The 26671-nt window shown below is 43.7% G+C and overlaps 1 protein-coding gene across 2 annotated transcripts in view; it reads left to right on the forward strand.

The window, feature by feature from the left end:
• Window positions 1-26671, forward strand: part of anapc1 (anaphase promoting complex subunit 1) — a 199421-nt gene that overhangs the window by 126645 nt on the left and 46105 nt on the right. For both annotated transcript variants that reach the window (XM_070885752.1, XM_070885753.1), the window contains exons 34-39: window positions 5158-5232; window positions 17553-17629; window positions 22003-22093; window positions 22241-22294; window positions 24224-24417; window positions 25644-25730. In XM_070885752.1, coding sequence (XP_070741853.1) covers window positions 5158-5232; window positions 17553-17629; window positions 22003-22093; window positions 22241-22294; window positions 24224-24417; window positions 25644-25730 — 578 coding nt within the window. The remainder of the gene's footprint in view (window positions 1-5157; window positions 5233-17552; window positions 17630-22002; window positions 22094-22240; window positions 22295-24223; window positions 24418-25643; window positions 25731-26671) is intronic.

Genomic DNA, 26671 nt, shown 5'->3' on the forward strand with positions numbered 1-26671 from the left:
TTTTCACTGGAATATTATTTTGTTGAGCACTATGAAAGAGCTCCTTAAATGTCCTCCACTGTTCCTCAATTGTGCCACCGTTTAGTCTGTGTTTCCAGTCTACTTTAGCCAACTCTGCCCTCATCCCACTGTAGTCCCCTTTGTTTAAGCATAGTATGCTCGTTTGAGACACTACTTCCTCACCCTCAATCTGTATTACAAATTCAACCATACTGTGATCACTCATTCCGAGAGGATCTTTTACTCGGAGATCGTTTATTACTCCTGTCCCATTACACAGGACCAGATCTAAGATAGCTTACTCCCTTGTAGGTTCTGTAACATACTGTTCTAAGAAACAATCCCGCATGCATTCTATGAATTCCTCCTCAAGGCTACCCCGTGCGATTTGATTTGACCAATCGATATGTAGATGCCGCAGTGCATCTTGTAGATGGTACACTCTGCAGCCACAGTGTGCTGCTGGTGGAGGGAGTGAATGTTGAAGGTTGTGCATGGCATGCCAATCCAGTGGGCTGCTTTGTCCTGGATGGTGTCAAGCATCTCAAGTGTTGTTGGAGCTGCACTCATCCAGGCAAGTGGAGAGTATTCGATCACACTCCTGACGTATGCCTTGTAGATTTTGGGGAGTCAGGAGGTGAGACACTCGCCATAGAATACCCAGCCTCTGACTTGCTCTTGTTGCCACTATATTTAGATTGCTGGTCCAGTTAAGTTTCTGGTCAGTGGGAAACCCCAGGATGTTGATGGTGGGAGATTCAGCGATGGTAATGCCATTGAATGTCATGGGGCGGTGGTTAGACTCTCGCTTGTTGGAGATAGTCACTGCTTAGTACTTGTATGGCGCGAATGTTACTCGCCACTTATCAGCCTAAATGTTGTCCAGGACTTGCTGCATGTGGGCATGGACTGCTTCATTATCTGAGGAGTTGCAAATAGTATTGAACACTGTGCAATCATCAGCAAACATCCCCACTTCTGACCTTATGATGGAGAGAAGGTCATTAATGAGGCAGCTGGAATGATGAGAAATTTCTTCTCTGAGGGTCATGAATCTTTGGAATTCTCTACCTCAAAGAGCTGTGGAGGCTGAGTCATTGAATGTATTTAAGGTGGAAATAGACAGATTTTTGAAATAAAAGGGAGTCAAGGGTTATGGGGAGCGGGCAGGGAAGTGGAGCTGAGTCCATGATCTTATTGAATGATGGAGCAGGCTCGAGTGGCCAAATGGCCTACTCCTGCTCCTATTTCTTTGTTCGAGGGCGGTGTCATTAGAACATCTGTTCTGTAACTGCGATCTTAATAACCCAGATTTTCCTGTCAAAGTAACAGTGAGGTTAATGGCGCTCGCTGTTATTTATGCCCTAGTGGTACAGCAACTTTAGGCAAGGGGCAGATGTGTGATTAAACTCAAATATCCAGATGTTTCTGTCTGAGAGGCGCCGCTCCGCCGTTAGCTTCGCGAAAATGGCATCTCGCTTTCTGCCTCACCATTTGAAATGCATTGAACGGCATGAAGTTGCTATATTTGCACGGTAGATACGAACTAAACTCGCCACACAAAGTGAAGTCTTGTCCATTCCAGTCTAAGTACCCTTCTAATGACCTGATACTGCCAAACAACCTCTTTGGCACTGATAATTAACTATTACAAGTGTTTTAATTGTTGTTGGAGATTTTACATGTGGAAAATAAATATTTAAAATTGACTTCTTTTCTGTCTCTTTCTCTCTCTCTCTCTCTCTCAATCCAATCTTTCTTTCTCTTTATTTCACTTTCTGTACCTGATTTGACATTGAATTAACCCACTCCAATTTACACTTCCTTATCAGTCCTTGCACTGTTCTCGATCCTTCAATCTGATTGGGTCAGGGTATAGACAGTTGCTTTTCCTGTTCACTCGGGTCCCAGACGCCCAGTTTCCCTCGCTGCGATGTTATCAGCTCGCACTTTCAGCAACTTGCAAAAAAAATGTAAAAACCTAAACGTGCAAGGGCAAGTCTAACTAACGGCAGACACTGTTAGATGTCCTGCTACAGAAAAATATGGGCCTTTAGATTTTAAATAGACTCATATTTACTCTGGGCTTTAATATTCCCTACCTCTGGAGAAAAGAACCTAGAATACCAGTACAAAAGCAAAATGGCAGCTGGTCATTATCCCACCATTCACACCCTATCTTGACTAATGTTTTTCTAACTCCTGGCATTACCATTAGAATTTGACCCATCATCCCTTTTGTCTCTCTAATCTCTCCTGCCTTCCAACCTATCACAGACCTTCCCTTTTGTTCTTTCTTCCCCTACCCCTTTGTGCTAGTTAAGAATCTGTTCTTTCCGAACACTCTCCAGTTCTGACGAAGGGTCGTCGACCCGAAACGTTAGCTCTGCTTCCTCTCCACAGATGCTGCCTGACCCACTGAGCTTTCCAGCATTTTCTGTTTTATTCCAGAATACCAGTAGTTTTTTTTTTTTAAACAGCCTCATCAAGCTGAGATGCTGCCTGTAATGTATCCCCAAATCCCACTGCTCATCCACCGTGCCAACCCTACTTCAATTCAGAATATGATTACTGCTGGTATTTCTAACCAAAATGCTTCACCTCACAGTTACTAACATAGAATTCTATCTGCCACTTTTTAGCCCATTCCCCCATCTTAGAAACATAGAAAATAGGTGCAGGAGTTGGCCATTCGGCCCTTCGAGCCTGCACCGCCATTCAATGAGTTCATGGCTGCATATGCAAATTCAGTACCCCATTCCTGCTTTCTCGCCATACCCCTTGATCCCCCCTAGTAGTAAGGCCTACATCTAACTCCTTTTTGAATATATTTAGTGAATTGGCCTCAACAACTTTCTGTGGTAGAGAATTCCACAGGTTCACCACTCTCTGGGTGAAGCAGTTTCTCCTCATCTCCGTCCTAAATGGCTTACCCCTTATCCTTAGACTGTGACCCCTGGTTCTGGACTTCCCCAACATTGGGAACATGCTTCCTGCATCTAACCTGTCTAAACCCGTCAGAATTTTAAACGTTTCTATGAGATCCCCTCTCATTCTTCTGAACTCCAGTGAATACAAGCCCAGTTGATCCAGTCTTTCTTGATATGTCAGTCCCACCATCCCGGGAATCAGTCTGGTGAACCTTCGCTGCACTCCCTCAATAGCAAGAATGTCCTTCCTCCAGTTAGGAGACCAAAACTGTACACAATACTCCAGGTGTGGCCTCACCAAGGCCCTATACAACTGTAGTAACACTTCCCTGCCCCTGTACTCAAATTCCCTCGCTATGAAGGCCAACATGCCATTTGCTTTCTTAACCGCCTGCTGTACCTGCATGCCAACCTTCAATGACTGATGTACCATGACACCCAGGTCTCGTTTCACCTCCCCTTTTCCTAATCTGTCACCATTCAGATAATTGTCTGTCTGTTTTTATCACCAAAGTGGATAATCTCACATTTATCCACATTATACTTCATCTGCCATGCATTTGCCCACTCACCTAACCTATCCAAGTCACTCTGCAGCCTCATAGCATCCTCCTCAGCTCACACTGCCACCCAACTTAGTGTCATCCGCAAATTTGGAGATACTACATTTAATCCCCTCGTTTAAATCATTAATGTACAATGTAAACAGCTGGGGCCCCTGCACAGAACCTTGCGGTACCCCACTAGTCACTGCCTGCCATTCTGAAAAGTCCCCATTTACTCCTACTCTTTGCTTCCTGTCTGCCAACCAGTTCTCAATCCACGTCAGCACACTACCCCCAATCCCATGTGCTTTAACTTTGCACATTAATCTCTTGTGTGGGACCTTGTCAAAAGCCTTCTGAAAGTCCAAATACACCACATCAACTGGTTCCCCCTTGTCCACTCTACTGGAAACATCCTCAAAAAATTCCAGAAGATTTGTCCAGATTCCAGAACATCTCTTTGCAGCTTCCTTTGGTGTTCTACAGAAATAACTACCCTCTTATTTTGATATCATCTGCAAATTTTCGTACCACTTCCTCTAGGCCTATATCCAAATAACTGATGCATGCAGTGAACAGAAATGGTCCTATAAACTGAGCCTTATGGGACACCACCCCCTTTCAACCACTCTGGAAAGACTTGCCCTTAACTCCTGCTCTATTTTCTCAGTTTTAACATTTAATCCAGCTTGCTGTCCTTGCCCCTAATTCCACCTACCTTATTCTTCTCTAGGAAAACCTTTAACAAGATGCCACATGGGAGATTACTAAACTCCATGTACACACTATTTCCACTGCATTTTTCCCATCTACCATGTCTGATACCACAAACTATTTAAGTTTGTTGGGCACGATAGTTCCTTTTGAAATCCATGCTTAACTACTTCTGCCTATTTTTGCTTTATCGATATACATCTTCAACAACTTGCATTTAATCCATTGACCTACATTGGCTCCCGATTAAGCAATGCCTCGATTTCAAAACTCTCATCCTTGTTTTCAAATCCCTCCACGGCCTTGTCCCTCCCTATCTCTGTAATCTTCTCTAGCCTCGCAACCGCCCACTTCCCCCCCCCCCCCCCCCCCAAGATATCTGCGCTCCTCAAATTCTGCCGCCTTGAGCATCCCTGATTATAATCGCTCAACCATCAATGGCCATGCCTTCAGCTGCCTGAGCCCTAAACTCTGGAACTCCCTTCTTAAACCTCTCTGCCTCTGTACCTCCCTTTCCTCCTTTAAGACGCTCCTTAAAACCTACCTCTTTGACCCTGCCGTAATTTTTTCTTATGTGGATCAGTGTCACTTTTTTTTTGTTGTCTTCTAACACTGCTGTGAAACAACTTGGGATGTTTTACTACGTTAAATGTGCTATATAAATACAAGTTGTTGTTGTGATATAGCACCTTTAATGTTGTAAAGTGGCACAAGGTACTTCACACGAACGTTATCAGACAAAATGTGACACCGAGCCACATCGAGATATTGGGACAGCTGACCAAAAATTTGGTCAAAAAGGTAGGTTTTAAGGCCTACAGGAGAGGAGGGGAGAAAACTGGAACAATACTCCTTCTGTCAGTCATAATGCAATAAATAATTCATGGCAGTGTAGTAGGTATCATTCGATCATACAGAAAATTAATTTTTTTTTGCTATGCGTAATATGTTTCTGATTCTTTCCTCAGACTCTGGCAAGGGGATTAATTATGTGGGATGAAATAAAGCCCAACCCGTCGTGGATTAATAGCAATGTACCACCTGTAAGTACTTTTTCTCATTTAATATAATTCCACCTATTTTTTTTCTGCACCTTTTTCAGGAGCTTTAGTACCTCCTTACATTACCACCAACATAGAGTCAGTAAAAGTTTCTAAAAATATTAAATTCTGACAAGCATTAACTAGCAGGTGATGGAAAGGTAAATCTGAAGTTACTGCTTTAAGGTGTAAAGTCAAACAGACCATTGGGGAATTGAAGCATTTTCGGGATACCAGCTACAATTGTGGAAGCGCCAATGTCATAAATAAGGCTGCTTAATTCCCAGCACTTCTGCCTCAGTGCCACACTGGACACAACTCCCCCATTTCATCTAACCTGTACAGGAGGCAAAGGCAACACTTGGAGCACCTATGTGGAGGAAGAGCATGTCCATTCTGTGACACACTCGCTCTCCTGGCAAACAGCTTCAGAGCTGAGTATTGATTCACATTGCTTTCCCTCTCTCTCTAGGTAAAATCAGGGGTAATAAAAATGATGGGAGGAGAAAATTGACTTTAAAATTCCTGCCATGACTACTTTGACTTCTGATGCAAGATACCGGGCTTGCCGCTGATGCAATACCTTGTGCTGCAGTTCAGGGTTTTTTCTTAAATTATGAGAAATAACTTCTGTTTAACGCACATTACTGTAAAATGTAATGTATCAGTTACATTGATGTTGAAGTGGCACCCACTGCTTTTTCATTTGAGCGTGCTGGTGTGACAGTGGCACCCGTAGGTTTGTAAGCCAGAAGAATGTAGGAAGGTGCAACTTGCTTGCGCTGGGTTTTACAGCAACTAGAATTACGCTATTCAGTCTTGTGTCGTGGGAACCGTCAAATAGTGACATTACAAAATACGTACTTCCAACGAAATGTTTTCCTTCCAGTGCCACACAGCTTTCAGTGGTATCCTGCTGAGGTTAGAAATGACTGACCTTGGGCAGCCTGTTAGCACGCTTGTGCACACATTAATTAGTTTACCCAGGGAAATTATTTCATGTTAAGTTCCTGGTTGTGGTACTGCTGTCTGCAGCACTCATCAAAAAGGGTTATTGCTCCTGTTGAGGGGTTAACCATTTGGGAAAGTCAGCGGAGACCTGGGATCAGGATGTCTGTGTGCTGCCTTAATTGGTAAGTTACATGGGGTGGGGTGAGAGGGTAAAGAACAAAATGGATTCGGCAATAATTACATCAGTCATCCAGGGAAAGATCAAGTGAGCGAACACAAGATCTTTGTATGAAAAATGCCACAGGTCCCTCCAAGTGGGTTTTCAGTGAGGAAGTGGCGGCAGGAAAGAGATCATGTATGTCATGTATTTGCTTCATGGGTGCTTTGCTTAAGAATTCATAGCAACACATTGTTATTAAGAACTAGTTGGTTTATGAGCAAAGGTTTAACAATCACACTACACATTACCAGTTCATCCACCAGGCTCACAACCACATGCTTCATTTTATTGAGTCTTGTGAAGATCACGTGACTGGCTAAGCCACCCACAACTCAACAGATCTGCAAACCTGTGAGCATATTCACAGGTGCATGCATTACAATGTAGAACCAGAGAAACTGGTATGTGAAGTACAAGAGTGCATAGCAGAAACATTGGCCCGGAATTTGCAGTCACCGGCGAAAGAACGGTGCCAGCCAGCCGTCATCACACTTATCTTAACCAATCACATTGAAGATTTTTTAATGGGCAGCGCAGAGTCTGAACCAGAAAATGTAAGTTAGAATATTTAATTCAATGCCAAATCATGTACAGAAAGTGAAATAGGGAGAAAGAAAAATGGGATTAAGAGCAGAAGCAGAAAATGTTTTTTTTTTTTAATTATTTTTTTTTTTTTAATCCCCAATAAAATCAAAATCTGATGGAATAAGACTCCACACACATAAAAGTTAATTTTCAATGCCAGAGAGGTTGTTTGGTAGTAATTAAGACATATCACATTGTTAAAAATACACTTACATTAGAAAGACAAGCCGTAACCTTTACTGACGTGTTTAGTGGGTATCTATCGGATAAGTACAGCAACTTCACACGTTCCATGTATTTGAGTCGCTCAGCAAGATACTGGTGTAGCGAAGCTCGTGGAGGAGCAGGAAAATTCGGACAGCAACTTCCGAATTTCCCCATTTAACTGCGCGTGTGCATCGCCGGAAGTTGCTGTCTGATTTATTCTTTAATAACGGTGAGCCCTGATCGCCTCGCCGTTATTTTTACCACAAAATCTGGACCAGTGTGTCTTGAGAGAACGCAATTTGATTAATATCTGAAACAAAAGCAAAATAAGTCTTATGCTGGAAACACTCAGCAGGTCAGGCAGAGAAACAGACCTTTCATCAGAACTGATCAGTTGATTAATATCTACTTTGTCTAACTTACTTGTCATGTTTGGCATCTAACTCAAATTAACGGTGGGGATGGACCGGAGCAGCACAGATGCTACAAAGTTTGCTGGAAGAAGTGTGTCATTGGCCCAACAACATCTCCTTGCTCCATGCTCTATATTTTTACAGCCTGCACTATACAGTAGCATGCATAAATAGATTTCTTACAGTTAAAGTATGTTGTCCATCTTCATTACTGAAACGCCCTTGTGGTTTATTTTACATTGCTGCCCACAAACGTTTGAGTATTCATCCAGTAAATGACGCCGTTTTAATAATACCTTCTAAACCAAAGATTTCCTTGATGACATAAACTGCGACTATGCTGTTGCAGTGTGCAATGCTGCCTTTTATCAACCGACTGTTAAAACAAATGTTTTCACTATTAGTTGGAGATGAGCTCAGACAATAAGTGTCTGTTGTCATCTGGTCGATCAGTAGCGGGATCATTGCCTGCATTCTCCACTATTCTTTTTAACCAATAAGGGAATTAAGGGTTACGGGGAGCGGGCGGGTCAGTGGAGCTGAGTCCACGGCCAGATCAGCCATGATCTTGTTGAATGGCGGAGCAGGCTTGAGAGACTAGATGGCCTACTCCTGTTCCTAATTCTTATGTTCTTATGTTGATCAGACACAGTTCCATTCTTCCTCATTTGTTATATTTGTCTTGGCATGAATCCTGTGCTCAGTGTGTTTAATTGGCTACCTTTTCAGTAAATTAATCAAAACAATTTAGATCCGTTTTGACCATTGTTGCTATCTTAATCCTCTCGGAGGTCGAAGATATGTTGTTGAAACCTCTAATTGCCTTTGCTGTCTCCTTCTTGGTCCCAACACCTTTCTGATTGCGCTCCTGTGAAGCCCCTTGGAACGTTTTACTATGTTAAAGTCACAATATAAATGCAAGTTTATTGAACCAACTTCTGACTTTGGCCCAATTGCTCACAACGATCATGTTAAAATATTATTGCACCACCTCCTTGCACAAGTTGCATCAGTGCTTAATATCCTTCCAGTGGTGAATGGTGCTTCAAGGGCCTGATGTGGTTTTGCATCTTGTCACAACCACCTTCTTTTTGTTTCCTTTTGTGCCACGATAGAAAAAGGTTTGGTCAATAGTTTGCATCCCATGCACCATAGGCTCTTCTCATTAACCTTGTTGCAGACTTTTCAACTGTTTTTCCAGGTATAGATGAACTATGATTATTCATCCTTACAGTATAGTAATGCACAGGGAAGGAATTTGAACATTTGTTCAAGAAAGAGTAGGCGGTCTGCTTCATGGGAAACCACGATGCAAATAGTAAGATACCAGGGAGACAGAAAATGTTTCATCGATTCACTGGCCAGGATTTGGCAGGCAGTAGCAAACGATTGCATCTAGTGGATATTTTACATCTCTCTCAAACCTTAACTGTCTCTCTGCTGTTAGACTGTTCATTCGACATGTCACGTTGGATGAGTTTTAATGTCCTCCAGCTAAACATTAGCAAGGTTGAACCCATCTCTCTTCAGCCTCCACTATAAACATCACTCCATCACCATTGAACATAAGAACATAAGAAATAGGAGCAGGAGTAGGCCATATGGCCCCTCAAGCCTGCTCCGCCATTTAATACGATCATGGCTGATCCGATCATGGACTCAGGTCCACTTCCCTGCCCGCTCCCCTTATTCCCTTATCAGTTAAGAAACTGTCTATCTCTGTCTTAAATGTATTAAATGTCCCAGCTTCCACAGCTCTCTAAGGCAGCGAATTCCACAGATTTACAATCCTCTGAGAGAAGAAATTTCTTCTCATCTGTGTTTTAAATGGGCGGCCCCATATTCTAAGATCATGCCCTCTAGTTCTAGTCTCCCCTATTAGTGTAAACATCCTCTCTGCATCCATCTTGTCAAGCCCCCTCATAATCTTATACTTTTCGATAAGATCACCTCTCATTCTTCTGATTTCCAGTGAGTAGAGGTCCAACATACTCAACCTGTCCTCATAAGTCAATCCTCTCATCTCCGGAATCAAAGTAGTGAACCTTGTGTGAACTGCCTCCAAAGCAAGTATATCCTTTCTTAAATATGGAAACCAAAACTGTACACAGTATTCCAGGTGTGACCTCACCAATACCCTGTATAACTGTAGCAAGACTTCCCTGCTTTTATACTCCATCCCCTTTGCAATAAAGGCCAAGATTCTATTGGCCATCCTGATCACTTGCTGTACCTGCATACTAATCTTTTGTGTTTTATGCACCAGGACCCCCCAGTTCCCACTGTACTGCAGCACTTTGCAATTTTTCTCTATTTAAATAATAACTTGCTCTTTGATTTTTTTTCTGTCAAAGTGCATGACCTCAAACTTTCCGACATTATACTCCATTTGACAAATTTTTGCCTACTCACTTAGCCTGTCTATGTCCTTTTGCAGATTTTCTGTGTCATAGAAACACAGAAAATAGGTGCAGGAGTAGGCCATTCGGCCCTTCGAGCCTGCACCGCCATTCAATGAGTTCATGGCTGAACATGCAACTTCAGTACCCCATTCCTGCTTTCTCGCCAAACCACTTGATCCCCCGAGTAGTAAGGACTACATCTAACTCCTTTTTGAATATATTTAGTGAATTGGCCTCAACAACTTTCTGTGGTAGAGAATTCCACAGGTTCACCACTCTCTGGGTGAAGAAGTTTCTCCTTATCTAGGTCCTAAATGGCTTACCCCTTATGTTTAGACTGTGACCCCTGGTTCTGGACTTCCCCAACATTGGGAACATTCTTCCTGCATCTAACCTGTCTAAACCCATCAGAATTTTAAACTTTTCTATGAGATCCCCTCTCATTCTTCTGAATTCCAGTGAATACAAGCCCAGTTGATCCATTCTTTCTTGATATGTCACTCTCGCCATCCCGGGAATCAGTCTGGTGAACCTTCGCTGCACTCCCTCAATAGCAAGAATGTCCTTCCTCAAGTTAGGAGACCAAAACTGTACACAATACTCCAGGTGTGGCCTCACCAAGGCCCTATACAACTGTAGTAACACCTCCCTGCCCCTGTACTCAAATTCCCTCGCTATGAAGGCCAACATGCCATTTGCTTTCTTAACCGCCTGCTGTACCTGGATGCCAACCTTCAATGACTGATGTACCATGACACCCAGGTCTCGTTTCACCTCCCCTTTTCCTAATCTGTCACCATTCAGATAATTGTCTGTCTGTTTTTACCACCAAAGTGGATAATCTCACATTTATCCACATTATACTTCATCTGCCATGCATTTGCCCACTCACCTAACCTATCCAAGTCACTCTGCAGCCTCATAGCATCCTCCTCTCAGCTCACACTGCCACCCAACTTAGTGTCATCCGCAAATTTGGAGATACTACATTTAATCCCCTCGTCTAAATCATTAATGTACAATGTAAACAGCTGGGGCCCCAGCACAGAACCTTGCAGTACCCCACTAGTCACTGCCTGCCATTCTGAAAGTCCCCATTTACTCCTACTCTTTGCTTCCTGTCTGCCAACAAGTTCTAAATCCACGTCAGCACACTACCCCCAATCCCATGTGCTTTAACTTTGCACATTAATCTCTTGTGTGGGACCTTGTTAAAAGCCTTCTGAAAGTCCAAATACACCACATCAACTGGTTCTCCCTTGTCCACTCTACTGGAAACATCCTCAAAAAATTCCAGAAGATTTGTCAAGCATGATTTCCCTTTCACTTGGACCTATCATGTCACCTCTTTCCAAATGCGCTGCTATGACATCCTTAATAATTGATTCCATCATTTTACCCACTACTGATGTCACGCTGACCGGTCTATAATTCCCTGTTTTCTCTCTCTCCCTCCTTTTTTAAAAAGTGGGGTTACATTGGATATCCTCCACTCCATAGGAACTGATCCAGAGTCTATGGAATGTTGGAAAATGACTGTCAATGCATCCGCTATTTCCAAGTCCACCTCCTTAAGTACTCTGGGATGCAGTCCATCAGGCCCTGGAGATTTATCGGCCTTCAATCCCATCAATTTCTCCAACACAATTTCCCGACTAATAAGGATTTCCCTCAGTTCCTCCTTCTTACTAGACCCTCTGACCCCTTTTATATCCGGAAGGTTGTTTGTGTCCTCCTTAGTGAATACCGAACCAAAGTACTTGTTCAATTGGTCTGCCATTTCTTTGTTCCCCGTTATGACTTCCCCTGATTCTGACTGCAGGGGACCTACGCTTGTCTTTACTAACCTTTTTCTCTTTACATATCTATCGAAGCTTTTGCAATCCGTCTTAATGTTCCCTGCAAGCTTCTTCTCGTACTCTATTTTCCCTGCCCTAATCAAACCCTTTGTCCTCCTCTGCTGAGTTCTAAATTTCTCCCAGTCCCTGGGTTCGCTGCTATTTCTGGACAATTAATACTTGGCTTTAATACTATCCCTGATTTCCCTTGATAGCCACGGTTGAGCCACCTTCCCTTTTTTATTTTTACACCAGACAGGGATGTACATTTGTTGTAGTTCACCCATGCGGTCTCTAAATGTCTGCCATTGCCCATCCACTGTCAACCCCTTCAGTATCATTCGCCAATCTATCCTAGCCAATTCACGCCTCATACCTTCACAGTTACCCTTCTTTAAGTTCTGGACCATGGTCTCTGAATTAACTGTTTCATTCTCCATCCTAAAGTAGAATTCCACCATATTATGGTCACTCTTCCCCAAGGGGCCTCGCACAACGAGATTGCTAATTAATCCTCTCTCATTACACAACACCCCCCTAGTTGGTTCCTCGACATATTGGTCTAGAAAACCATCCCTTATGCACCCCAGGAAATCCTCCTCCATTGCTTCCAGTTTGGTTAGCCCAATCTATATGCATATTAAAGTCACCCATGATAACTGGTGCACCTTTATTGCATGCACCCCTAATTTCCTGTTTGATGCCCTCCCCAACATCACTACTACTGTTTGGAGGTCTGTACACAACTCCCATTAACGTTTTTTGCCCTTTGGTGTTCTGCAGCTCTACCCATATAGATTCCACATCATCCAAGCTAATGTCCTTCCTAACTATTGCATTAATCTCCTCTTTAACCAGCAATGCTACCCCACCTCCTTTTCCTTTTATTCTATCCTTCCTGAATGTTGAATACCCTTGGATGTTGAGTTCCCAGCCCTGAGCATCCTGGAACCACGTCTCTGTAATCCCAATCACATCATATCTGTTGACATCTATTTGCACAGTTAATTCATCCACCTTATTACGGATACTCCTTGCATTAAGACACAAAGCCTTCAGGCTTGTTCTTTTAACACCCTTTGTCCTTTTAGAATTATGATGTAGTGTGGCCCTTTTTGTTTCTCTCCTTTGTTGACTCGGCCTTGCTTTTTATCTTTCTACCATCTATTTCTGACTCCATATTACTTCGCCCTGTCTCGCTGCATAGGTTCCCATCCCCCTGCCATATTAGTTTGATCTCTTTATCAACAATGCAAACTGAGCTGCTGTGCTCATCTGGTGAAATAAGTAATTCTGGGATCTCAGATCGTACATCCTTTTGCGTATTATCGAATAGTACAGCATAGAAGGAGGCCATTCAGCCCATCGAGTCTGCGCCGGCTTTCGAAGAGCAATCCGGTTAGTCCCAATCACCCACTCTATCCCCATATTCCTGCAATTTTTTTCTTCAAGTATTTATCCAATTCCCTTTTGAAGGCTACTATTGAATCTGCATTCACCTCAGGCAGTGCATTCATGTTTTTCCTCATGTCTCTGGTTCTTTTGCCAATCATATTAAATCTGTTCCTTCTGGTTCATCATCACCATCATAGGCGGTCCCTCGTATCGAGTATGTCTTTCTTCCATGCCAAAAAGGGATGAGTTCACAGGTGTTTCAATGAAGGACCTAATATACCAGGTCCTAAACTACATGTTGAAGGGTGAAAGATGCCTGTGCATGGATTTTTTTAACGTGTGGTGGCCGTTGCACACCAGCCACCACACGGGCTTGACAGAGCTAGGTTTTGGTCCAGTGGCAAGGATTAACCAAGATGACAGGAGACCTGCTCTGTTGCACGGGCCTAGTGCGCACACATATTGCAGTGTGGGCTGGCCCATGCTGCCTCTGGGCTCACACCTTTTCTGGGCCCTGAGTTCATACCCTCCTGGGCCCCGATCACGTCGCTCCACGATCACTTGCTGCTCATATGCTCTGACCTTGCCGCTCCTGCTGTACCTGCCCATGCTCCAATCAGCGACCTGGACCTTGGTGACGTCCAATCCAGACGCCCTCTTCACAGCCGTTGCACTCCAGCACACGCTGTACTTTGAAGTAGTATGCTCCTTTAAAGGCCCCGACCTGCTGCTGGTCCTTGCCGAATTCACATAACAAGCCTCTCGGGCAAGCTACTCGACCCCCATCACAGCACGAGTTAACACCTCAGGTGAAGACAGGAGAAAAATACTTCACACTGCTACAGTGCAAATATCCTACAGTTAGCTTTTAAGCATTACAAAATAAGCCAACCAGTTCAGTGATAATTATTTCACCACTGAATTAGAACATAAGAAATAGGAGCAGGAGTAGGCCATATGGCCCATCGAGACTGTTCCGCCATTCAATATGATCATGGCTGATCCGATCCCGGAAGTGGAGTTGAGGCCTTCTGATTACTGACCCTTCAGCCATTGGAAACAGTTTTTCTTTATTTATTCTGTCTAAACATTTCATGATTTTGAACACCTCCATCAAATCTCCTCTTAGCCTTCTCTGATCTAAGGAGAACAACACCAGCTTCTCCAGTCTATCCACCTAACCATAATCTCTCATTATGTTCTCCTCCTTTCAATTAAAGGGGGATCGCCTCTCAAATGGTGGAAAAGCTTGTAAGAACTATACTGACGTTGTCTCTGCACCAGGGAAAGAAGAGAGAAAAGTGCTGGGGCATGATTATGAAATGAAAACTTCAGTGGGAAGGCACATTATGGGAAAAGTACAAGCAAAGCTGTTGGTGTTACTAAGAGAATTTGGCAGTCGAGAGAAAGGGAAAGAACTTGGCTGAATGACGCAATGTGATGAGATGGAGTCGGCAACAGCACCATTAGGGGCTTATACATCGAACCATGCAGAGAGCAAAGTTTACCATGTTTACCACGTCCAAAGCAAAGGAGGCGAATTGAGAGGATTTTCCATTTGGTTCGACGGTTATTGACTCGTCAGGTTAGCATTTGGTGGAGGCAGGACAGGATCAGCTGACTGATTTATTCTTTGAAAGGGAAATGGTTCTGGGCATGTAATAGGCGATTGTTACGCTAACCGCCTCTGTTCCGCCATCGCCGATGGTGGAAATCTAACTTCATGTTGTCACCATGTTTACTTCCATCAGGACGCCGGCAAGTCAGGCACATGCTGTTGGAATAAGCAGACCTTTTATTTTTATTTGGTTGACTTTCTAATTTAATGATCAGTAGCATATTTTATTGTACTGTATTTAAATGCAATGGAAATTGCTTCTTGTGCAATTTCATTTAGATTGAAGAAGATTCCAATGGTCCGTTTACTTATTGTGTAGCTGAACTCTTAATTAGGTTTAATGACCACCCACGTAGAGTGGAAATCTCAGTGACGCTCTTCCATTACATAGCACACTAAGGTGCACTGGGATGTGACTCACTAAACATGAGAAACCCTTTATTGTAAAAAAAAGAATCTGCGTTGGTGGAGAAATAAGTTTTGGGCAAAGTGATTAGTGACCTGTCCCATCTTAAAAAGTTTGCATAATATTTTAACCTCCGCAGTACCCTATTTTTGCCAGGATAGGTCTGGGTTAAGTCACGTAGACAGATATGACGCTTTGTGACTTCCAGCGGCTGAGTAGGATGGAGGGCACCTAGATGATGTAATGAAGTTTGGGTTCAAGCCATGTTCCAGTTGGCGAGATCATATCTCCAGCAGCAATTCCAGTGCAAAGCTTTAGATCTCAAGACCTGAATCTGCCTGAAGAACACAAACAGCTGTCAAGATAGTTGAGCTAAGGAGCTGCCATAACCACTTTTGAACTTGTGGCTTTTGTCTGGGCTTTTAGCCCAGTGAGCTGGGCCTCGAGGAGTTTATATAGATGGAAAATTAACATATTCTATTTATACCATTTCTATAAATCCTCAAGTTGGGCAATTTCTAGACTTCAGAATTTTGGACTTGCTCCATACTTGGCCATATTTAAGAACAATTTTCAACTGTCAACATTGCTGTTTGTGAGAGCTAGCTGTGTGCTGATTGGTTTAACCGTTATAGATTCTTCTGATTTATATCCCTCAAACCTACCACACAAAATTGGAGTCACAATTACCTGCTTTATATGGAGCTCAAACTTCCATAAGGAGCTTTAATTGTCTTTCTTCTTTTTGCTTTTTCCCCTTTCACACACTTTTCCCCTTCTATCACCAACCTTTTTCTCTCTCTCCATTTCCTTATTCTCCTTCCTTTTTCTCCCTTCTTTCTCTTTCCCTTTTCTTCTCCTCCCTTCCCACCTTTCCTTCAGTCCTTTTTCTTGCCCACTTTTTCTCGCCACCGCCCTTTTGCTCGACCCCTTTTTCCCGCCCAGTTTTCCTCATACCCCCTTTCCCTTTCGCCATCCCTCTTTTCTCTCCCCCACTCTTTTTCTTTCTCTCTCTCTCTCTCTCCCTCTCTCTCTCTCTCTCTCTCGCCCCCACACCCCTTTTCTCTCCCCCACGCCCCTTTGCTCACACCCATCAATGCTGAACTCCAGAATTTTGTGCTGTTGTCAGGGATTTGTTCTGGTGGACCTTTTGCTTCAACTGGCCTTGTTGCCTTGGGAAACTAGCGCAATACAAATCACGTTACCTGACGTAATTGGCATTGAACCTAGATTAGTCAATAGGAACATTATATCCCAATTAACTGGTGCCTAAGGCTCCCGCTGTACTATTCCTTCAGCCTTTGATGCTGTCGAGTACAATGGGGGAAGATTGCAGACTTTGGGCTAGAAATTAAATTTTTGGTTATAGTGGTATTTTTCCACCAAAAATACCACTATGACCCCGCTATGATTCTGAGGCCTAACATTCGGGATAAAAATGCACCCAGCGGTAAAAATCAGCGTTGCACGAGGATTCGTGGCGCCAACCACAAATTTTCTGCAACTTTTCTCCAAGGGCAATACCGCTGCGATTTGGGCCTGGGAGGGGGGGAAAAACACCCCCCCAAAAAATTCCAAAAAATAAAAAATCACAAAACATTCACAAGACCTTTTTTTATCGAATCGCTGCAAAAGAATTAAAAAATAAAAACTTTTAACTTACCTTTTTTGCAGGTCTTCATTCCTACCGCTGTTCCAAGGGTTGCAATGCAGATTTTTCCCAGGCATTTTTTTTCCATACTATTTATGGGTGCACTGCAAGCCAAGCACTTTTTCGAGTCTTGCACGCTGGCAATCTGCTCCCCAGCGGCATTTAAAAACTGCCGCCGCAAGACTTCAGCGAATTTCCCGGTTTTTCCAAAAACGGTGAAATATCGACAAAAGAACAGGCACAAGGGTGGCAAATTTCCAGCCCTTTGTGTTTTATCTTTCTCTGGTTTGTTTTTTAAACATTTTTATTATATCTAGTATGATTTTTGAAAATCTTGTTGTAAAAAAAATTGCTCCATTCTTATACAGTAAAGAATTAATGTCAGGTTGATATTTTTTGATTTACAAAGTGTAAATATCTGACAAACTGAACAGGCAAAAATGGGGGCATGTCTTCTGGATTCGATGCTTAAAATCCATGTCCTGAATGCGACAGTTATTTTGTAACCTAATGGGATGACATTTCATTGTGGAATAATGCATTTCCATTATAAAAGGGGTTTAACTGCATTAGAATGATACTGTTCCATTCCTGTCCTCCAATTAATACTTTTACTTGACACTGCTTTTTTTTATAGATTGTTAGACAGAACAATACATCATTAAACACAATGGATGGGCAAGCACCAGAGGATGTTGACTTGCAAACCATGCGGTAATTTGTTCAGGCTTTTCTCTTTTTTTAAAAAAGCATTTAAAGTGTCCGTGTCAGCCGTGGCTCAGTCGGTTACACTCTCGCATCTGAGTCAGAAGGTTGTGGGTTCCATTCCACTCCAAGTCCCACTCCAAAGACTTGAGCACAAAATCTAGGCCAACACTCCAGTGCAATACTGAGGGCGTCCTACACTGCCAGGGGTGCCGTCTTTCAGATAAGTCTTTAAACCGAAAGCCTCGTCTGCCCTCTCAGATGAACTTAAAAATACCATGGCACTATTTCTTAAAAGATCTGGGGAGTTCTCCCTGCTGTCCCAGACGATATTTATCCTTCAACCAACATTACTTAAACAGATCATCTGGTTATTATCACATTGCTGTTTGTGGAACCTTGCTGTGCGCCGATTGGCTGCCGTGTTTCCTTAACAGTGAAGGTGCACTTCAAAAGTACTTCATTGGCTGTAAAATGCTCTGGAACATCCTGAGGTTGCAAACGGGTCTATATAAATACAAGTACTTTCTTTTATTTGTAAAATTTCCACCATCGTCGAGTGTGTCCAAATGGAAACTCTTTGCAAAGTGTATCACAAGCAAGAGGCCTGATTTATGGGATGCAGCTCGTTCCCAGGATCACAGGTGAGGGAGACATTCAGCCCATCTAACTCATTCTTCCATAGAAACCAGCACAGCACCCTTCTCTCGGCCCATTCTATAACTTTCGCCTTCACTATACTATCTGAAAAATGATTCCAGGTATTAATCACTTTTCTTGAAGAAATGCTTGCTGGTATCTGCCCTGAACTTGCTGTCATCAGTTAGCGACATGCCCTGCAGTTATCGTCCAACTTCAACTAAAAACTGAAATGAAAGGCGATTTATTTATTTTTTAAATCACAATGGTGTAAAACAACGCTTTTGCAGCATTTTACACTTCCCTCCTTGTTTGAGGTCCTCTTCTAAACATATTTGAGATTTAATCAGTGATTTTCTGAAACAGCGTGTGGCTCAGTCTGCTGAAGTGGTTTGACGGGAGGATTGAGGTGGTTTTCTGTCAGATTTCTCAGAGCAAGAAGTTCTTGATTTGTTTCAACCATATCAGTCTGAACTGCAAGTATGGGTGAAATGATGTAGAGTAAGTGATGGAACAAAAATACAATAGAAACATAGAAAATGGGTGCAGGAGTAGACCATTCGGCCCTTCGAGCCTGCACCACCATTCAATAAGATCATGGCTGATCATTCACCTCAGTACCCCTTTCCTGCTTTCTCTCCATACCCCTTGATCTCTTTAGCCGTAAGGGCCATATCTAACTCCCTCTTGAATATATCCAATGAACTGGCATCAACAACTCTCTGTGGTAGGGAATTCCACAGGTTAACAACTCTCTGAGTGAAGAAGTTTCTCCTCATCCAGTCTTAAATGGCTTATCCCTTATCCTTAGACTATGTCCCCTTGTTCTGGACTTCCCCAACATCGGGAACATTCTTCCTGCATCTAACCTGCCCAGTCCCATCAGAATTTTATATGTTTCTTTGAGATCCCCTCTCATCCTTCTAAACTCCAGTGAATACAGGCCTAGTCGATCCATTCTCTCCTCATATGTTAGTCCTGCCATCCCGGGAATCAGTCTGGTGAACCTTTGCTGCACTCCCTCAATAGCAAGAATGTCCTTCCTCAGATTAGGAGACCAAAACTGAACACGATATTCCAGGTGAGGCCTCACCAAGGTCCTGTACAACTGCAGTAAGACCTCCCTGCTGCTATACTCAAATCCCCTAGCTATGAAGGCCAACATACCATTTGCCTTCTTCACTGCCTGCTGTACCTGCAGACCAACTTTCAATGACTGATGTACCATGACAACCAGGTCTCGTTGCACCTCCCCTTTTCCTAATCTGCCACCATTCAGATAATATTCTGCCTTCGTATTTTTGCCCCCAAAGTGGATAACCTCACATTTATCCACATTATACTGTATCTGTCATGCGTTTGCCCACTCTCCTAACCTGCCCAAGTCACCCTGCAGCCTTTTAGCGTCCTCCTCACAGCTCACACAGTCACCCAGCTTAGTGTCATCTGCAAACTTGGAGATATTACACTCAATTCCCTCATCCAAATCGTTAATGTATATTGTAAATAGCTGGGGTCCCAGCACTGAGTCCTACGGCACCCCACTAGTCACTGCCTGACATTCTGAAAAGGACCCGTTTATCCCGACTCTCTGCTTCCTGTCTGCCAACCAATTCTCTCTCCACGTCAGTACATTACCCCTACAATAGGAAACGACAGTCAGTAAATTGAGTTGACTGAAAGGCAAAAGGTTTATGAAAAAAACATTGCAAATTAGATGCAAGTTATGCCTTAAACCTGCATTATTTTCATCTTTCGGTTTCAAATTATGATGTGCATCAATGCATTAGTTACACAGCACGATTTCAACTAATGTACTGTTTTGTAATTGTTTTAAGGTAATTATGATCAAAAATATAATGAAATATTTTACCTGTGGAGTTGCTTTTAAGCTGAAAATATGCTCACACAAATGTTGGACAGTATCCTTAGCTTTACAAATTTCAAGTTTGAAAAAGTATCTCCACAAAAGTTTGGAGTGTCGCACACAAATTCGACCTACAGACCGACACCCATTCCCTTATGTATAAAACCGTTATCTGGATTTCTTCCACCTCAGTATCCTATCATGCTAAGATGCAAGGTTTATTTTTTTCCCCAGTTACTTGCCATTAAATATAGCATCGTGGTCTGAGGATACAAGACACAACACTGCACCTCAATTAATAGGAAGTGGGCACCCCACTGCTTATGACGCAATTTCCCAATTTTTGATATAGATGCTTCAAGTACCCAATATGCCAATGTTTTTGCACCCTTCCCACCCCGGTTCTGCCGGTTGGGATAGCTGAACATGCTGGCCTGCCTCCATCTGTTGTCCATCTGGTTGAATCATTCAGAAGTAGTTGGATCCAAAGTTCCCTCTAATTTTATGGGATGCTGCGCGGCTCCTTTAAGGAGTTGCACGGGCCATTCCAAATAGCATGCATATGTGGTTTTTGTATTGGGAAGCCGGCTGCAGGAACGCTGCAGGGCCGCACAACTTATAAAGCACGTTGGTTGGACCCTTTCACTTTTGGCCAACACCTGACCATCAGAAGTTGCAACAGGCAATTTGCCGACCAAGGAAAGTCAGTCTGCAAATATCAAAAGTAGCCAAACTCCTCCACTCCCAAGCATGAGCAACAGGTTGTCAGAAGACTTGGAGACTGAAAGTATTCATTTTTTTTTTAGAAGTTAGCTATTTAGGTGTTTCAGAGCATGAGGCTCCACCATCCCCACCAAAAAAAAAAATAATTCTAACCATAAAATTGTGTAAAGAAAGACTTGCATTTATATAGCACCTTTCATGACCACCGGACGTCTCAAAGCACTTTGCAGACAACGAAGTACTTTTGGAGTGTACTCACTGTTATAGGGGCCGATTTTCAGCACCTCACCACCCGCTGCCGCCCACTTCCGCCAACATTCCTCCCTGTGCCACTTTCGGGGTGACCTGGAGCGGGCGGGAGGGAAGAGCCGCCAGGAACCCGAGTGGCGCAACTGAGCTCCCATCCACCGAGCTCCCAGATTCCTCTCGGCGGCAGAACAGGAGTGGACCGCTGGCTGGAGGCTGGGTCTGGTCCCGACGGAGTGTATGAAGAACCTGAAAGAAAAGGTGAGTTTTTCATCAGCGACTTACCTGTATGGCATCCCCTGAATGTCTTCAGATACTTTTAAAATTTTTTGCTGTTTTTTTTTTCAGTTCTTCAACCTTCTGTGGGCCGGACTCCATCCTCGGCAGCACTTGGGCGGCAAGCGTCTCTGCCGCCGAGAATGCGACCTCTCGCCCGCTGCCGCCCAGATTGGCGGCGTACGTCTTCCATTTGCTGCCCGCCGATCTTTGAGGGACCTTCTTCCTGAATATCCCGCCCAAAGTACCGTCTGGTACCTGGGCGGTTGGAGGACTTGCTGAAAATCAGCCCATAACGTGGGAAACGAGGTCGGCAATTTGCGCACAGCAAACTCCCGCACACAGCAGTGTGATAATGACCAGATCATCTGTTTTAGTTATGTCGATTGAGGCATAAATGTTGGTCAGGACACCGGGGATAACTCCCCTGCTCTTCGTCGATATAGTGCCGTGGGATCTTTTACGTCCACCTGAGAGGGCAGACGGGGCCTCGGTTTAACATCTCGTCCGAAAGACGGCACCTCCGACAGTGCAGCACTCCCTCAGCACTGCACTGGAGTGTCAGCCGAGATTTACGTGCACGTGAATTTCTCTGAGTAATTTGCACTCTATTCTCATAATTACCTTGCAGCCAAGCTCATATCAACATTATCGCTGGTGCCTGTATGGCGATGGGCCTTCGATTTGCAGGTTCTTCTAATGCAGCAGCTTTCAATTGTTTGGTAGGTAATTCCGTCAAATTCACTGCTGTTTTTTTAATGGAGAAGCTTAATTCACAAGGCTTTTGTCGCTTCGCAATTGTTGGCCGCTGTTTCCAATTAATATACCAGGAAGTGTCTCCGTAGTAACTATTGTTCCTCTTTGTCTAGTACAAATATGTGAAAATGTTTCTGGAGTCTGTCTCCTCACCTGTAGCAGCACTGGTAAGTTCTGTTTTTTGTCATCTTGCATTTTATGATCAAGTCATAGTTGTCGGGTTAAATTGTTCGTCGTGTTTCTTATATTTTTGTGCTCGTCGAGGTAAGGAATGTTGTATCGGGCAGAGTTTTTTTTTGGAGGTCCATTATCATTAAACTGACCAAACTCACTTCACAGACGATCTGACAGCCAGAGGGGACATTTTATCCCATCAATCTAGGCTGGATTTGAACCCAGATCCCAGAGGTTAAAATGACCCACTGTTCCCACTCTTTTTGAGGATGCGTTCATCTCAAGAAAACAACATTTCAAAGTGCGAAACATGTATTAAGCAAATTTTAAGGAACATTTAAAAAATGAGTGTCCTTAATTGCTGCTTCACGCAGTTTTCTTTAATGAAGGCCCATTATAAGGGGATAAGGGGTTATGGGGAGCGGGCAGGGAAGTGGAGCCGAGTCCATGATCAGATCAGCCATGATCTTATTGAATGGCGGAGCAGGCTCGAGAGGCCGTATGGCCTACTCTTGTTCCTATTTCTTATGTTCGTATTATGGAAATGTGTTTGGGAGGGGTGCTCCAGCCTGCTGCAGCTCCATGTTACACTGCGACTTGATGGTTAGGTGCACCCTCCTTCCGAACAGCTTAGATGTCAATCTCACCGTGTTCATAGAATCATAGAACTTTATAGCACAGAAGAAGGCCATTCGACCATCGTGTCTGTACCGGCTGAAAAAGAGCTACCCAGCCGAATCCCACTTTCCAGCTCTTGGTCCATAGCTTTGTAGGTTACGAGACTTCAAATGCATATCCAAATACTTTTTAAATGTGATTAGCATTTCTGCCTCTACCACCAGTGAGTTCCAGACACCCACCACCCTCTAGGTGAAAAACGTTCTCCTCAACTCCCCTCTAATCCTTCTACCAATGACTTTAAATCTATGTGATATTGACCTCTCTGCTAAGGGAAATAGGTCCTTCCTATCCACTTGTAGCTAAAATTCTCCAGTCCTGGCAACATCCTCATAAATCTCCTCAGTACCATCTCCAAAACCTTGACATCCTAAGATGTGGTGCCCAGAATTGAACACACTACTTCAGCTGGGGCCTAACCTGTGATTTATAAAGTTTACCATAATTTCCTTGCTTTTGTATAAAGCTTTAGCATAACTTCCTTGCTTGCTTAAAAACAATAGAAAATGCTGGTAGACTTGGTCTAAAAGGTTTCAGTCACAAGCACCGTTATGAAAATGGCTGGTTTTCAGAATGATTGGTAAATACATGGCATGGTCTTTTTCCTTTTTTCAATAGTCAGAGGTGTAATTTTCATAAAATTAAGGAGGGATTAGTCAGTGGTTGATGCACTGCACTCAGGATCTCGGGATAAGGGGTTGGCCATTTAGGACTGAGGAGGAGGAAGAGTAATGTCTTCACGCAAGATTGTGAATCTTTGGAATTTTCTACCTCAGAGGGCTGTGGATGCTCAGTCGATGACTATATTCAAGTCCAAGAGCGATAGATTTTTGGGTACTAAGGGAATCAAGGCACATGGGGATAGGGCGGGAAAACGGAGTTGATGTCGAAGTTTAGCCATGTACTCATTGAATGACAGAACAGGTATGAGGGGTTGAATGGCCTACTCCTGCTCCTATTTCTTATGTTCCTATGTAATTGCTCCAACAGTGAGCACAATCAGATGGCCTAATGCAATCTGAAAGATATTGCTGTAGGAGCTCACTTTGCTCTCATGTACTTCCAAACAGTTGATTCAAAGGACCAGGGAATAGGCTATCTGCCCAAAGACCTCAGTCAAGGAAAAGTGCCCTAGTTCTCAAGAAGAGTAGGAGAAAATAAGTAACAAAATAGAGATGGGGGGTTGGGTGGCAAAAGGAAGAAACTGGTGGACTTTCACACGTGGTTACCTTTCAACTTCACAGGCTGGTCACCACAACCTGGAAACCTGTTTGAGTGTGGCCCTGCTTTCCCTTGCCTTGGTGATGGCAGGTACTGGGAACTTGAAAGTCCTCCAGCTGTGTCGATTCATGCACAAAAGAACTGGAGGAGAGATGAATTACGGCTTCCACATGGCAACTCATATGGCTCTTGGCCTCCTGTTTTTAGGAGGGGGGAGGTAACTTTGAACTGTTTTATTTGCAAACTACATTAACAAGATTGTGCTCAAGGTGACGGAAAATTGAAGTCTCCCTATTTCAGTGTTGGTAGGGTGCTCTCCATGTTGGTTATAGCACAGCCAGATACAGAGCAAAACTCAAAACAAAAGGAACATACGCTGGATGCTGGAAATGTGAAATAAAAACAGTAAATGCGGCAAAGCACTCAGCAGGTCAGGCAGCATCTGTAGAGAGAAAAACAGAGTTAGCGTTTCAGGTCGAGGACCTTTCATCAGAATTATAAAACTCCCTCTACTCCTCGCCAAACAACATATTTCAACCCCAACCTCAGAAGAGTGCCCCCTACTGTACCAGTGTGACATTATCCCATTTCCCACAGCATCTTGTAGCAAGTCTGAGTATGGTTACCAATAGTGCTAAATTAGGGACAGTTTTGCTCTGTAGGCCCACTAGGAACTGGATTGACGCTGGTTAGACACTCACTTCACAGACCTTTGGAAAACATTTATCCCATAGGTTTGGGCTGGATTTTGAACCCAGATCCAAGAGGTGAAAGGCCAGCATAAGAACTAATGAATGCTGTACACACGAAACGCCAATCTGTCCTTTACCTTTCCAGGCCCTGACACCTCCAGCATTTTCTCTTCCCTCTCCTGCTCCCAATGCAGTGACTCATGCCAGTAAGTGCACCTGCAGGCATTGGGTGGGGTCAGCACCCAACACATCTCCCTCATCCTCTACACTTAATTGCCGGCCCGCCTCACTTAATCACCAACCTGCCTCACTTGCCCAACCAAGTGCTCGCCCCTCCCTACCCCTTTCACACCTCGCTCATCCCCTTGCCATGAATCCACACCTCTAACCCCGCCCACTGGCTGTCATCCGCCACTCCCCGCAACTCACTCACTCGCCCCACCCACCTTATGCACATCACTCGCCCCACCCACCTCGCTTACCGCAGCCAGCCCCTCTCCCCACACCCATCCACACCTCACTCGGTGATCCACCTTTTCAAGTGGACTTAGCAATGGAGATAATCGGGTGAACTTTCTGTGCAACCGCAACTATGATGTAAAACCCTACCCTACCCACGTGCTATTCTGTGTGACTGAAATTGGTATCATTTGTGGGTTCTGCTAACCTGCTTTTAACAGTCATTTTGTCAAGAGATGAGTCTTCCTACAACTGTTTTCATTTGTGTTTCTTAAATGTCCCTTTATTACAGATACTCGTTGTGCACATCCAATTCTGCAATCGCAGCTCTTCTTTGTGCACTTTATCCTCGTTTCCCAGCTCACAGCACTGACAATAGGTAAGTATGTATTTGTGCTACATTAATAAAAATTGGAGTCCTGCTTCTTTTGACTATGAGCCCCATAGATTTTACCTAGACGTGCCCTAACTCATGGGAAGGTTGAATTCCATTGCTGTCCAGACATGGTGGGTTTTCATCATCATTCTACCCCTTCCCTTTTGACTCTTTCAAAGAGCTGGCACAGGTATCACGGGCCGAAAGGCCTCCTCCTGTGTTGTAAGATTTTATGATATTCTATGCAACCCCTGTGCATTTATATCTTCCCACACTACTGTCTGGGGCCCCAAACACTTCTTCCAAGTGAGACAGCAAGTTATATTTACTGTATTTACTCCCCGTGGTGTAGTCTCTCCAGCGTTGTAAAGGTAGATTGGGTGACCACTTAGCCAAACTCTTTTTTTTTTCTGTCTGCCAAGTGTTATCCTGGCCTACTTGTGGCTCTGAACTTCAACCCCTTCCCCCACCACTCCGCCCTTTCTCTCTTCGGTTTCCTACACTGCTTCGACCAAGCTTGAAGCAAATGTTTGGAAGAGTATCATCTTTCTCCTGGCCACATTGTAGATCTCTGGTCCACTGACTTTTTAACAATTTCGTGCCTCTGTTATCTCCCCAACGGCCTTGCCCATTGCTCCCATCCATTTTCCTTTTCATGCCCTTCCATTTTGAAGTGTTTTTTTTTTGTGTACATTTGTATTGACAGAGGATAGAAAAAATAAGCGCAAATGGCATTGGCAGGATTTCATCCTGGGCTTCCCGATGGGTGGCTGTAAATCGCCACCATTGGTAGATACCTTCTCTGCCACAAGTAGTGCACAGTCTGACAGACCAAGAAGGCTGGTACGAAAAATACAGGGATTTTTATCCTCCAAAAGCTTACATCAGTCAAGATAGAAACTCCCGGAAGAACAGGATGTTCCCCTTTTGGCTATTTTTGTTTT

The sequence above is a fragment of the Pristiophorus japonicus genome, chromosome 7 (assembly GCF_044704955.1).
Source record: "Pristiophorus japonicus isolate sPriJap1 chromosome 7, sPriJap1.hap1, whole genome shotgun sequence".
NCBI lineage: Eukaryota > Metazoa > Chordata > Chondrichthyes > Pristiophoridae > Pristiophorus > Pristiophorus japonicus.